General features: G+C 43.5%; 1 protein-coding gene across 2 annotated transcripts in view; it reads right to left on the bottom strand.

Moving 5' to 3' along the window:
• Positions 1-3,014: 3,014 nt before the first annotated feature.
• The window catches only part of shdb (Src homology 2 domain containing transforming protein D, b), a 28,374-nt gene continuing 18,434 nt past the window's right edge, over positions 3,015-12,954 (bottom strand). For both annotated transcript variants that reach the window (XM_033622560.2, XM_033622563.2), the window contains 3 exons: positions 12,533-12,707; positions 7,713-7,832; positions 3,015-4,567 (listed from right to left, as the gene is read on the bottom strand). In XM_033622560.2, coding sequence (XP_033478451.1) covers positions 4,381-4,567; positions 7,713-7,832; positions 12,533-12,707 — 482 coding nt within the window. In that variant the 3' untranslated portion in view covers positions 3,015-4,380. The remainder of the gene's footprint in view (positions 4,568-7,712; positions 7,833-12,532; positions 12,708-12,954) is intronic.

The raw sequence follows: 12,954 nt of genomic DNA, 5'->3' as shown, positions 1-12,954 counted from the left end.
AGAACTGGCAACACATTCTCACTCCGACCTCGTCACATATGGACGGTTGGTTGTGGACCTTCCACATCCAGATACAATGTGAAAGGTACCCTGGGTGTGTTGGTTGTTGATGCTCTGGGAAATTTACCATTTGTATACAGTCTCTTTCAAAATAAACACACTACGTCAGTACAACACCTCGAAGTGATGTTTTTTTTTCCCTCCAACAACTAACGCACGTGGTTGGGTTTAGGAAAAAAGAACAGGGTTTGGCTGTATAATCTTACAGGACACAAACACCGCTCTCCCGGGTGAAAGTCGCTGTTTGTTGGACCCATCCACCATACATCCCGTCCGCCCTACTGGGACTTTTGTCGCCTTAACTTTTGTTCTTGTCCCGCTGTGTTTCTCACTGCCACTGCCGAGTGCCGTTAAACTTTAATGCCGACTGGCTGTGTATCATGCTGATGTTAAGGGACAGCTTTTTTCTTCAGTGTCTGACGCTGCAAGTCACTGGCCAAGTGTCGGATTTCGACAACTTCCCAGTGAGACCGGATTGGAACTGAACTGAAAGGAAAACTCATCGATGCTCTCTTCAAAGCCAGACTCCATTGACAAAAACAGTAATTTTACCTCACTGAACACGGAAGCTGCTGGTTTGTGTCATTGCGTGACATTGGGTGCTTTCAAGTGTTAGTTCAGTTCCCCATAAACAGATGTTTTGATGTAGTTTTCTTTTCAAATTCAACATTACAAATAACTGATATACAAATGGTGATTTTTGGGGTGAAGTATTCCTTTAACGTGGAGTCAAAATGTCTTTTTTAGTTAAGGATTCAAGATTCTCACCTCCCTTTAATGTTTTACATCAGCTGATCTATAACCTCTGATGGTCCCTTGAGATCAAAAAAGCAGATTTGTTTTCATAGTAACCATTTAATATCAATAGGTGTCCTTTATTTGCTATGTGTAGTTGTAAACATACAGAGAGGTTTTGTTGGTAGTGCGTACAGCTCTTGTTGGGACTGTAATGAATGCAGGAGGGTGAATGTGGTGATGGTGCAGCCAAAGGAAATATTTATATGGATACAATTACATGGACAGTATTTTGACACTTAACTTTTATGGACTGTGAGTGGACATTTAACAGTGGTATGGTTGGAATCTGACAAGGTTACTTGCAAGTCATGTTAATACTGTTATTTTGATTCACCTCAGTTTATGTTTTTTATTATCATGGTTTATTTGCATCTATTCTATCTATTAGTATGAGTCCTGTCTGTGTTGTTTTTTTGTCTTTTGAGGTGGTTTTGAGGTAATTGAAAAAATTGAAATTCAATAAACTTTAAGTCACAAAAAGTGTCTTCTATGGTTTTGCATCTTTCATTTGCTAATTTATTTATTTTTACTTGCAGCAGTAGGAAAAGAAAAGGAGTTACTAATAGAATAATCAATGACTCTTTTCTATTCTTTCTATTCAAGTGTTCCAGTAAGCCATGACAGTGACAGTGAGTCAGCACACACAATACAGGACCCTGACACTGAGGCAGCTCAGTTGATGTCAGCTATCATCCATGTTATTATTTACACCTGTGCTTTTAATACCACAACATGCCAACATGTTTGCTTTGAGAAAACATATCTACTTATTGAACTCTTCTAGGCCATGTATGTGTGTGTGTGTGTGTGTGTGTGTGCATGTTCTGTGGTTTTCTAACATGTTCTCTGGCTGTGCGGCGATCACAGGTGTTCATTCCTGCAAGCCTGTCTGATGGATTAACAGCTGTCGCCACCATGTAATCGTTGACACCCCCCCAGATCTGACATTACACACATTCTTATTCTGATATGACAGCTGCACACACACACACACACACACACACTGCACAATTTACACACACCAGAATCATAAGGCTACAAGGACAGTGCCATTTGTTCCCACCTACACAAATGTGCTCATGAAAATAGAGCTTTATATTAGGTACCCTTCAGTCTGAGAGAAATACTCTGACAGAAATGCTGAAATAAAGAAAAAAGCAGAGACAAGGTAAGAGCTATACAAAAGCCAGAGAAACGAGAGTGTGATATTTGTTTGATTTTTACATGCTGCACAGCTACTGTCGTTATTATTCATATCCCTCCCCAGGGAGCCTTGTTTGAAAAATGGGACTATAGCAGCCCCCCCCCCCCCCCCCCCATGTCACCATCTCTCTCTCTCTTACACTCACAAACACCCACGCTCACGCACACACACTTGTTTGGAGTCTCATCGGGGAAGTACAGCCAGGCAGCGTCTCTCTTTCACCCCCCTTCTCCTTCCCCCTTCCCCTCATCTCCCTCCTTCCCCCTGTTTTTTTCTTCCTTCACTCTTTCTTCCCAATAGAGAGTGATCCAGCTCGTCTCCTCTCTCCGTCACGCGGGTAATCAGCCTCTGCTATTTCATTTGGCTCAGTAATGAAAGCAATCCCAGTGCTTTTCACTGCGGCGCAGCCCAAATAATGAGGGCTGCCTCACCCCTCCTCAGCCACACCTCACCCCCCCAAGCCCTCACCCAACTCCCTCCCAACCCTGCTGTCAGTGGATGAGGGAAAGCAAATGTGCGTGCGTCTGAGTGTGTGGAGCACGCAATCTTGCCAAGTCCTTTGTGCCTCTTTTCCCTGTTTCTGTGTGAGTCTGATGAGTCTGTTGTGTAAAATGCGATCACCTATACTCTCAGTCAGAAAAGCCGTATTTTGGTTTTGAATCAAGAGGATTTTCCCTTCCTCTGATTGTTTTCAGAGGCCTAAAGAAGAGTAAAAAAATACAGAGTTTTTCACAAGAAATAAACAAAAGCTAGACACCAGTCTGAAAATAAACATGATTGTGTGTAGCAGAATTGAGTTTTTCATTATTTCCCAACACGATTCATCTCTAAACCCCATGTGGGGGTCCCAGCCTCCGGGTTGGAAACCACTGATCTACATAAAGATCTACATGTAGAATAAACACTCCATAAAACCACTTTGAAGATCAATGAAACGCTTCAACACAGCAGGTAAATTATACATCCTGTCATCTTTTATTGGTGACAGAAAATGGCCACAATAATAATTAATACAACCCAGTCAATTTTGGATTCAGAAGTAATGATTTAAATAATTTTTTTCCATTTGTCATTTCCAATGTGTTCCGTAGAAGTTGGCACTCCTCTAAAATCAGTTGTTCCCACACAACGCTGCAACCAGGCAGCAGTTATGGAAACCCATTCCAGATGGCAAGCATCTAACTCTAATACAACTCACCAACCAGCATGTAATGACTTGGCCAGCTGGAAAATCTTCGCTCAAATATGTAGGAAGTGTGAGGACGCGGCCAACAGTTCCACAGTTTGAGAGTTTGCTTGTTTCCTGATTAGTGTCTCTTTGCGTCAGATGTAGCCTACAGCTCGTCAGTGAGGAGACAGTGACAGCAGTGACAGGTTGCTTGGCCTTTTTCTTTTTCTTTTTACAAACCCAGCATTGTCTACCAAATGCAATGTAAGCAACAAACAAGAGATACAGGTCAGCGAGGTCAACACAAGTACCAACAACAACACAGCTTGTCTGTTACTCACAATGAACAATCAACAAGCAACATGGAGATGTGTCAAGCAAATCTTTCAGCGTACAGCAGCATGACAGTGCAGGACAGACTGGGTGAGAATGAGCAGGTGTGTCTGTGTAGAAAAGCATCTGAAATATAACTGCTGTTGGTAAAAACCTTAAATCTTTGAAAATAGCATTCGTCTTTTTGAGTGGAAAATGGGAATTTTCCAGCATTTACAAAAGGGTCTCCCGAGCCCAAGGATGAAAAAGGTTTCTCATCTTGTACAGTAAAATTTATTGATTCATATAAACATGAAAAATCAGCGACCAGTGAGGTTTTCACCGAACAACAGCAATATTTTTAACCAGTGTCAATGAGGTGTTTATTGTGGAACAGCAGTAATTAAAGCTCCTGTAAACTGGGGCATCAGTACATTCAGGTGATACAGGCTGTCTCCCAGCTACAGCTCGGCTAACGTACTTTGCATTTCAGTCAGCTGTGAAAGACATGTAATAAGGAGAGGGAGAATTTCACATGTCCTGAAGTCAGCCCCCTCAGTTCAGCACGGAGATGAGAGAGGGAGAGGAGTTAGAGCAAAGGTGGCCTAAAGTTCAGGTATTGCGTTTCATGTGAATCGATCCCCCGGATGTTAGAGACACTTGGCACAGGTACAACAGCAGTGGTGGGTGAGGGCATTAGCCCCTGGTGTGTTGAATCATCAAAAGCAGTCCAGTCCAACAAGAAGAGAGCACTGGTTCTCCACTGGGAAGATCCCATAAAACATTCAAGTTTTACGTGTCCGGCCACAATGAAAATCCTGCAGGTCCAGGAGGAGCGTCAGAGCGTCTGCACCAGCACGGGGAACAGCAGGGACAGATGCTCGGCGCCTCGGATCGGGAGTTTGTGTGTGGTGTAGAAGTGGATGACTTCTGGGATGGTGTCAAAGGGGGGGCTGTTCTGCCCCAGCACGTACTTGCCGTCTTTGTACTGGGTGAACTTCATGTGCATGAAACCCTGGCAGCTCCTGTGAGAAAAAGAAACAGGATGCATGAATGGACTGAGAAAGGAGGGAGACAAAAGAAGAAAGAGAGTGTGAGAGATTCAATATGAAAGTGAGAAAGGAGTGGGGGAAAGGAAATGTGGGGCACATAAAACATCGTGCCCACCACACATTTTGTCATATAATGACACAGTGGAAATGACAGCCTGGATTTATGTTCATGACTTTTTCCTGCACTTTGAGGATATGATTCTAACCAAGATTTAACACCATGTCACAAATTGGGAAGGACGGGACATTATGATGGATGAATGAGTGGCGTAATAGTTCTCGGAGGGAAAGACGAAGCCAGAGGGAGAGAGTGAGAACGCTGGACTGTGAAAGTGGCTTAGCCGAGGGAACCACACTGGCCTCCTCCCTTTAAGTGCCAGGCAGCCACAACAGGACTTCCTCTTTAAGAGCCAGTCAGCCATGATGTATGTCTAATTATAGAAGCTGAGGGAAAGACAAGGGTTAAGACTCGTCATTGTTCTAGTAAATCAAATTAAATTTTGAAGAGCAGTGAAACCAAGAGAAACACTCACTGGGACTACAAACAGCCAAACAACAGGCAGTTTATGAGCGTCCCACTGGCCTCCGGAGCACTGCGAGCCAGATGCTTCATCACGTCAGCGCTCAGAGTTGACAGCGTGCTTTCATCCAGTCCTGTTTGTTTTGGGGACTCTTTGTATCTCACGGTACATTACCAGCGCTCTTCCATAAATATTCATGTTGGTTTAAATCTGGCTGTTTCAGCGCTGACTCATTTCGGAGTGCTTCTTCGTTTTGTCTCCGTTAAACAGCCTTCATCATTCCTCCCATTGTCCACGGCACTGTGTAATCTTACAGCAGGTGTGGCTCACTTTTTCCAAGGAGCAGCACAATGACAAAAGCGCACAGTGCCACTTTATTTCATGTAATTTTGCTCACATTGGTTGTTATTACACAGGCTGTCTTTATTGCAGGTTGTAGACATCACAAAGGTGGTGTGAGTATCCAACAACAACCTGATAAAGACTGTTTCTTCCCAGTCTAGACACAGACATGATGGAAAATTATATTTTCTGTCAAACTGCAGACATGAAAGGAAAATTTCAGTTTATGTGGGTCTTATTTTTGTACATTTGCCATTTTTATCTGTCATATTGACGCCGTACCCTCAGAAGTAATTACAGATATCCAACAATCAAACAAACAAGCAGTGGTTTACAACCTTATTATCTAAAGCCAAAGGAATAAAGTGTCCAGCAGTCACCTGGCTGAAAGGCTTTGCGAAGTGTTTGAAGAACAATAACAAGTGCTACAAAAACAACTTCCTCTCTCTCTGTTTAATTACACACATAAGCTTTCAGTTATAAACCCTGTCCAGGCACAAGACAAACAGAAGGCGAGAGCACTTAGGTTTACTTTCCAGTAAATGGCCCTGATGCAAAATACCTGACACAAGACTACTCTCGAGGTTATTGTAGTCCGTTGTGGTCAACAAAAATGGAGGACAGGGGGAAGAATGTGTGAGACGCAGAAAGGGGCTTCCCACATTTAAAACATGCAGACAATTTCATACGCGCCAAAACAATAAGTGAGCACACCAAAGACACTGGTAAAAATCCCTTACTGCACAGGGAAACTGTGTGCGTGTACAGGGAAGATGAAAGTAGGTCAAAGTCTTTAAACTGTGATTGATGTTTATGAGTTTGAGTAATATTTATCTGTTCTCCTGCGTCTCCTTCTCTTACGTCAAGCTAATCAGGAGCTTTGTTTAAACCCGTTTGATCATCAGATGGCTCCTGTTTCTTGCTCTGTCCGACTTCTTTTTAGGGATGTTGCGTCCCTGGAATCCAGCAATTAAGTCAAGTTTATTATTACTGATTACAGTGATGGTCAAAACTAAGAAAATAAAGGCTGTATGAGTTTCCCTTAAGCTAATTTAAGATCTAAGCAGCTTCAACTCTTTTCAGATTGTGTCATCATCACTTATGACCCACTAGAAGTGTGTGAGACTCTGCCCTCTGCCTGCATTTTTTTATTTTCTTCCTACATTCTGTGTTCGGGACATTTATGGGCATGTACCTCCACTGCGCTCAGGTGAGGTTGAGGCTTTGTAAAAAGGTAGCAACCAGGTGCTAGACCATGAGCAGCAGGCATCCAAGAGACACAGTGCCAAAAAAACCATGAATATAGCGAGGCAAGACGCCAAATTAGAGTGAATCTGGAGTTGGCTTTCACTTCCATTTTCAGTGGTGAGCGTGTTTACAAACTGTAACCGACGATTCTGCATAGGTCTACTTCAATGAAGGACAGCTCCACTGTCTAACCAAGTAAAATTCTGGAGTCTGTGAGAGATATAACATGTTCCAAACCTCACATGTGCCAGCTGGGGAACAAGCACCAGAAATGACCTTGTTGCTTGAGCAAATGTGCATGTGAGCGTGTGTGTGTCAGACCCACTTTGGTCATGTAAATGAGTAATACATTAGCTTGTTTGTATGTCAGCCCAACACAGTGTCACTCTGTGCCTCATCCCCCTCCCTTCCCTCCCTTCTCTCCCTTCCCTCCCTCATTCCCTTCTTGTGTGGCCCACAGAAGGTAATTCATATTCATTAGTGATTACGGGGAGGATGATGTGTGCACTGAAGTGTGCTCTACCTGCCTGATTACCACTTAGAGGGCCCACTGGGGCCACAGAGGATGGCCACAGAGAGGGGCCAAGGATGGGGTGAGGACAGAGGGACGACGGGAGGGCGCTGTGAGTCCGGGGACGATGGATCATGGTAGTAATTACAAGGGAGAGATTTGACCAGATAAGCAGTATTGTGCCCTGCAAATGAGTATCGGGAGAGGAATCAGTGCGGCAGTGATCTTGAGTGGGGGTGACGGTGGAGGGGAGGGAGGGAGACGGAGGAGGGAGAGACAGATGGAGAGGTGTGGAGACTGCGATATGAGATTGGTGGCTCAGGTGGCTTCACACACACTTCACACACTTCACAGTCGCACGGCAGAAGAAATGATAAGTGTGCAATTAAACTGTAACACTGTTTTTTGGGGAACGATACTGAAGGCGCTCAGGTGTTTGCTTCACTCGTTATGGTGGGTCAGTGTGTGTGTGTGTGTGTGTGTCTCTATGTCTTACCGTAGGGACAGAGAGTAGTCAGAGCGGTTGGTCTGGCTGTTCCTCACCAGGTAGCTACACTCTTTACACAGTGTTAGCAGCGACTCTGCCTCCGACCGCGACAGTGAGCCGTGGTACCACCTGATAGACAGAACACACACACACACACTCAATAAGACAAAGTAAAAGTGAGTATGTTAAGTGTGATTCACACGTATTTTTACACCTTCTGCTGCTGGATGTCGACACTCTGTCATGTTTTTTTATTGATTAGGTCCCACTAATCACAGGCACATTGATGATACGAATGGTAATTATAAGTCGTATGAATGTTTCTAAAGAATAAGATTTAAGATGAATAGAAAAAAAATAATACAACATGTGTTTCCAAATAAGAAATGGCTTCTCTGGTCTCTATTTTAACAGCAGTTAATTCTAATTAACAGTTGTAACACCATGGCGGAGTGTGTTCACGCTGTCACACACTACTGCCTGTCTTTCAATTAGCACATAGTCTTAACATTATATTTGAGCAACAGCTCTATCAAAGCACAGCATCACCAGCCATGCTAGCATCACTGTGCCGCACTTACACAAAGTGGTGCTTTGAGCTAAATGCTCACAACAGTATGCTAACATACTCACATGCTAACATGCCTATGCTAACAGTGTTGCCAACTCTTTCCAATGAAACTAGTTCCAAAAGACACTAAAGGTCGCCAGACAACATCATGTGCTTGTTTGCATATTGGTGATGTCATCACATATTTATTTGGGATAATAGAAGTGTTTTACAACTTTGCTGAATGAGAATTCAATAGAAAAATCATCAACAAAACATTTGATTGCAATAAGAGCTTTCTCGCGCCTCCAATCCCGAGACAAAGAGTGTCAATGTAACCATAAAAAACAACTTTAAGCGAACTCAGTGCGATGAGCAGCGTCTCCTCTCCTGCTGCCAGCCCAACAACCACTGACTTCCTGTTCAGTGTTGCAACGCAGGAAAGAGCAAGAAAGACGTGGCGCTGTCGGCAGAGGAGTCGAGGACTGTGAATACTCTGAGCAGCATGCAATAATGTATATGAATACAGTACAGGCCAAAAGTTTGGACACACCTTCCCATTCAATGCGTTTTCTTTATTTTCATTACTATTTACATTGTAGATTCTCACTGAAAGCATCAAAACTATGAATGAACACATGTGGAGTTATGTACTTAACAAAAAAAGGTGAAATAACTGAAAACATGTTTTATATTCTAGTTTCTTCAAAATAGCCACCCTTTGCTCTGATTACTGCTTTGCACACTCTTGGCATTCTCTCGATGAGCTTCAAGAGGTCGTCACCTGAAATGGTTTTCCAACAGTCTTGAAGGAGTTCCCAGAGGTGTTTAGCACTTGTTGGCCCCTTTGCCTTCACTCTGCGGTCCAGCTCACCCCAAACCATCTCGAATGGGTTCAGGTCCGGTGACTGTGGAGGCCAGGTCATCTGCCGCAGCACTCCATCACTCTCCTTCTTGGTCAAATAGCCCTTACTCAGCCTGGAGGTGTGTTTGGGGTCATTGTCCTGTTGAAAAATAAATGATCGTCCAACTAAACGCAAACCGGATGGGATGGCATGTCGCTGCAGGATGCTGTGGTAGCCATGCTGGTTCAGTGTGCCTTCAATTTTGAATAAATCCCCAACAGTGTCACCAGCAAAACACCCCCACACCATCACACCTCCTCCTCCATGCTTCACAGTGGGAACCAGGCATGTGGAATCCATCCGTTCACCTTTTCTGCGTCTCACAAAGACACGGCGGTTGGAACCAAAGATCTCAAATTAGGACTCATCAGACCAAAGCACAGATTTCCACTGGTCTAATGTCCATTCCTTGTGTTTCTTGGCCCAAACAAATCTCTTCTGCTTGTTGCCTCTCCTTAGCAGTGGTTTCCTAGCAGCTATTTGACCATGAAGGCCTGATTGGCGCAGTCTCCTCTTAACAGTTGTTCTAGAGATGGGTCTGCTGCTAGAACTCTGTGTGGCATTCATCTGGTCTCTGATCTGAGCTGCTGTCAACTTGCGATTTCTGAGGCTGGTGACTCGGATGAACTTATCCTCAGAAACAGAGGTGACTCTTGGTCTTCCTTTCCTGGGTCGGTCCTCATGTGTGCCAGTTTCGTTGTAGCGCTTGATGGTTTTTGCGACTCCACTTGGGGACACATTTAAAGTTTTTGCAATTTTCCGGACTGACTGACCTTCATTTCTTAAAGTAATGATGTCCACTCGTTTTTCTTTAGTTAGCTGATTGGTTCTTGCCATAATATGAATTTTAACAGTTGTCCAATAGGGCTGTCGGCTGTGTATTAACCTGACTTCTGCACAACACAACTGATGGTCCCAACCCCATTGATAAAGCAAGAAATTCCACTAATTAACCCTGATAAGGCACACCTGTGAAGTGGAAACCATTTCAGGTGACTACCTCTTGAAGCTCATCGAGAGAATGCCAAGAGTGTGCAAAGCAGTAATCAGAGCAAAGGGCGGCTATTTTGAAGAAACTAGAATATAAAACATGTTTTCAGTTATTTCACCTATTTTTGTTAAGTACATAACTCCACATGTGTTCATTCATAGTTTTGATGCCTTCAGTGAGAATCTACAATGTAAATAGTCATGAAAATAAAGAAAACGCATTGAATGAGAAGGTGTGTCCAAACTTTTGGCCTGTACTGTATATTCCTCGCTCTTTCTCTGATGGTCTGAAGAAGTTGCTAAATTTGCTGCTAGCTGCTAGGAGGGCCCGAAAAGTCATTAAATCTAGGGTGAATGTCGCCAAGCGGCAACACCAGATGCTAAGCAGGTAATGTTCGGGGTCTGCCCATTGGTCCGACAATCCATTGGTCCGACATCCCATTGTTCCGACCATATTTAACCCATTGTTCCGAAGTCCCGTTGTTCCGAAATCATCATGATGCCCTGTGGTTAAGGTCTGGTTAGGTTTAGGCACAAAAACCACTTGGTTAGGGTTAGGGTTAGGAAAAGATCATGGTGTTGGTGTTGGTTAAAATGAAAAAGAAAATGGCAAACACATAAGCTGTGAGCCTGCTTCGCCTCAAGCCTTTCCCAGGTGACCCAGAGCCGGTCGTGGCGCACCATCAAGGCAGAAATACGCTGGGAGCCGTTCAGCACTGCAGAGAGCTCCCCACACAACCCCCGACCCCAGAGTTAATAACAGGAGATTATGTTGTTTCATTCTCTCCTCTCTATGACACTTGTACCTCGACCAGTAGCCTACTTTTGTTGCGTTGCTGATCCTCTATGGTACACAAATACAATATAGCCTAGTATAATCACATATCGGAACAACGGGACGTCGGACTAATGGGATGTCGGACCAATGGGCTGTCGGACCAATGACATGGCGCCGTAATGTTCACCATCTTAGTTTAGCATGTTAGCATGCTAACAGTTGCCAATGAACACTAAAAACAAAGTACAACTAAAGTTGAAATATCATTAGTTGCAGGTGTTTACTCATGAACAAATTAAACAAAGCAGTAATTTAGCCAATTTTGATGCCGCTAGTTGAAATGATAACGGATCACCAAAGTTATTACAATTCATAGACAACATGAATATCTGACCCAGATTTTATGACAATCTATTCTTAGAAAATGTCAACCTCATGGTGGTGCTGCAGGGGGAAAGATCACAGCATCACCAAAGTCACCAAAGGATTCATCCTCTGGGAACCATGACTGCCTCTACAAAATTTCATGGTAATCCATCCAGAATGTTAAACGACCCCACACACAGACCAACACTGCCATCCACAATAATAAGATTTTCTTGGACCTGACTTGGGGAGGTGTGCTGAACGCTACAGGTTGACAGTGATGCTGTTTCTCTGTTTAAAGCAGAGCTGAAGGAAAACACAAAGCTCATAACAGCCCTTAAGAGATCATCAGGGAGTAATGGGGCATAATAATCAACCGCCATCCTCAAGTGAATGCGTGCGCATGTGCATGTGTGCTTAAGGGGTGTCATGTGCTTGGATTTCATTAGTAAAACGGCCCTTTATGTGCGCACAAACAGCACATAAATTACACCAATGATGTCTGAAATTACAAGACCAAAGTAAATGTGTGTTTTTAATGTTCCAACTTAATTAGTTCTCATTCTAACCTTTCGCACTTCTGTAAGCTCTGATGATCGCTGCTTAGCCGAAACACATAACCGTTTCGTTTTAATGTGTCCACGCCCTAAATAGATCAAAGCGGTGCAATAAAATGGATTTTTTGGCTTTATTTGTGGGATGTCAACGTAATTCTACCTCAAATATTAAAAAGTGCTTTTACAGCAGTGTATGACAAATCAATGTGCATTACAGCCACACAGAGACATTAACAACCCACAGAGATTAATAGTTTATGCTAATTAAATTTACATGCACAAATAATTGCATAATTTAGGTTTGTTTGATGCATTTAATCATTACAATTCAGAATGATGCTACAGAAGAAATGCCTTGTTTAATGCGATATTTCTGTGATATGTAAACATCTTACAATCTGCATTATTTCATGTGTAATTTTTCAGTCACTTTTATTAGTGGATGTAAACCACATAACCACTATTATTACTGCTATTTTTCTTCTGTGACAGAGCAATTAATTTTCCTGTATTATATTCAAGGTAATAAAATTAATGGCAACAGAGACACTCAATCATTAACTATCAAAGTCACGGGCATGTGAGCCTCTTAATCTGATTAAACCTTAACTGACCTATGCTCTGACACAACTGGCATGCATTAATGTTGCTCCTGTGTGTTGAACAGAACACTGCATACATACACCTGCTTCTCCAGAGGCAGAGTTGGGTCTACTCTCTCCCCAACCATGGCGTGGCTTTCCTGGGGCATCCTAAACTTCATCCCCCCTCCTGCCAGCGGGCTGGACCGGGCCCCCGGAGGACGCAACCGCTCTGTGGGCGACGAGGAACGGTCCCACTCTGCGCCATCAAACTGCACTGTTGGCAAATGGGGACAGAAAAAGTGAGTCAGAGTATTTACACAGCACTATGATCGGAAGGGATTAAACCTCACAGCCAGACTCGGGTCAACATCAGACATCCGGCTATTGCAAAACCACGCATGCTGTAGAGAGACCCTCTCGTGGATGGGTCGAACTAGAGGTCCCGCTTGGGGTCCCGGACTGACAGACTGCAAAACTATCAGCATCATCACAGTTACCATCATCAACGTTTTTATGAGTCA

This window comes from Epinephelus lanceolatus, chromosome 6, assembly GCF_041903045.1.
Source record: "Epinephelus lanceolatus isolate andai-2023 chromosome 6, ASM4190304v1, whole genome shotgun sequence".
In the NCBI taxonomy this organism is placed as follows: domain Eukaryota; kingdom Metazoa; phylum Chordata; class Actinopteri; order Perciformes; family Serranidae; genus Epinephelus; species Epinephelus lanceolatus.
Note: the sequence above shows the minus strand (reverse complement) of the source record. Positions and strands in the feature narration are given on the sequence as shown.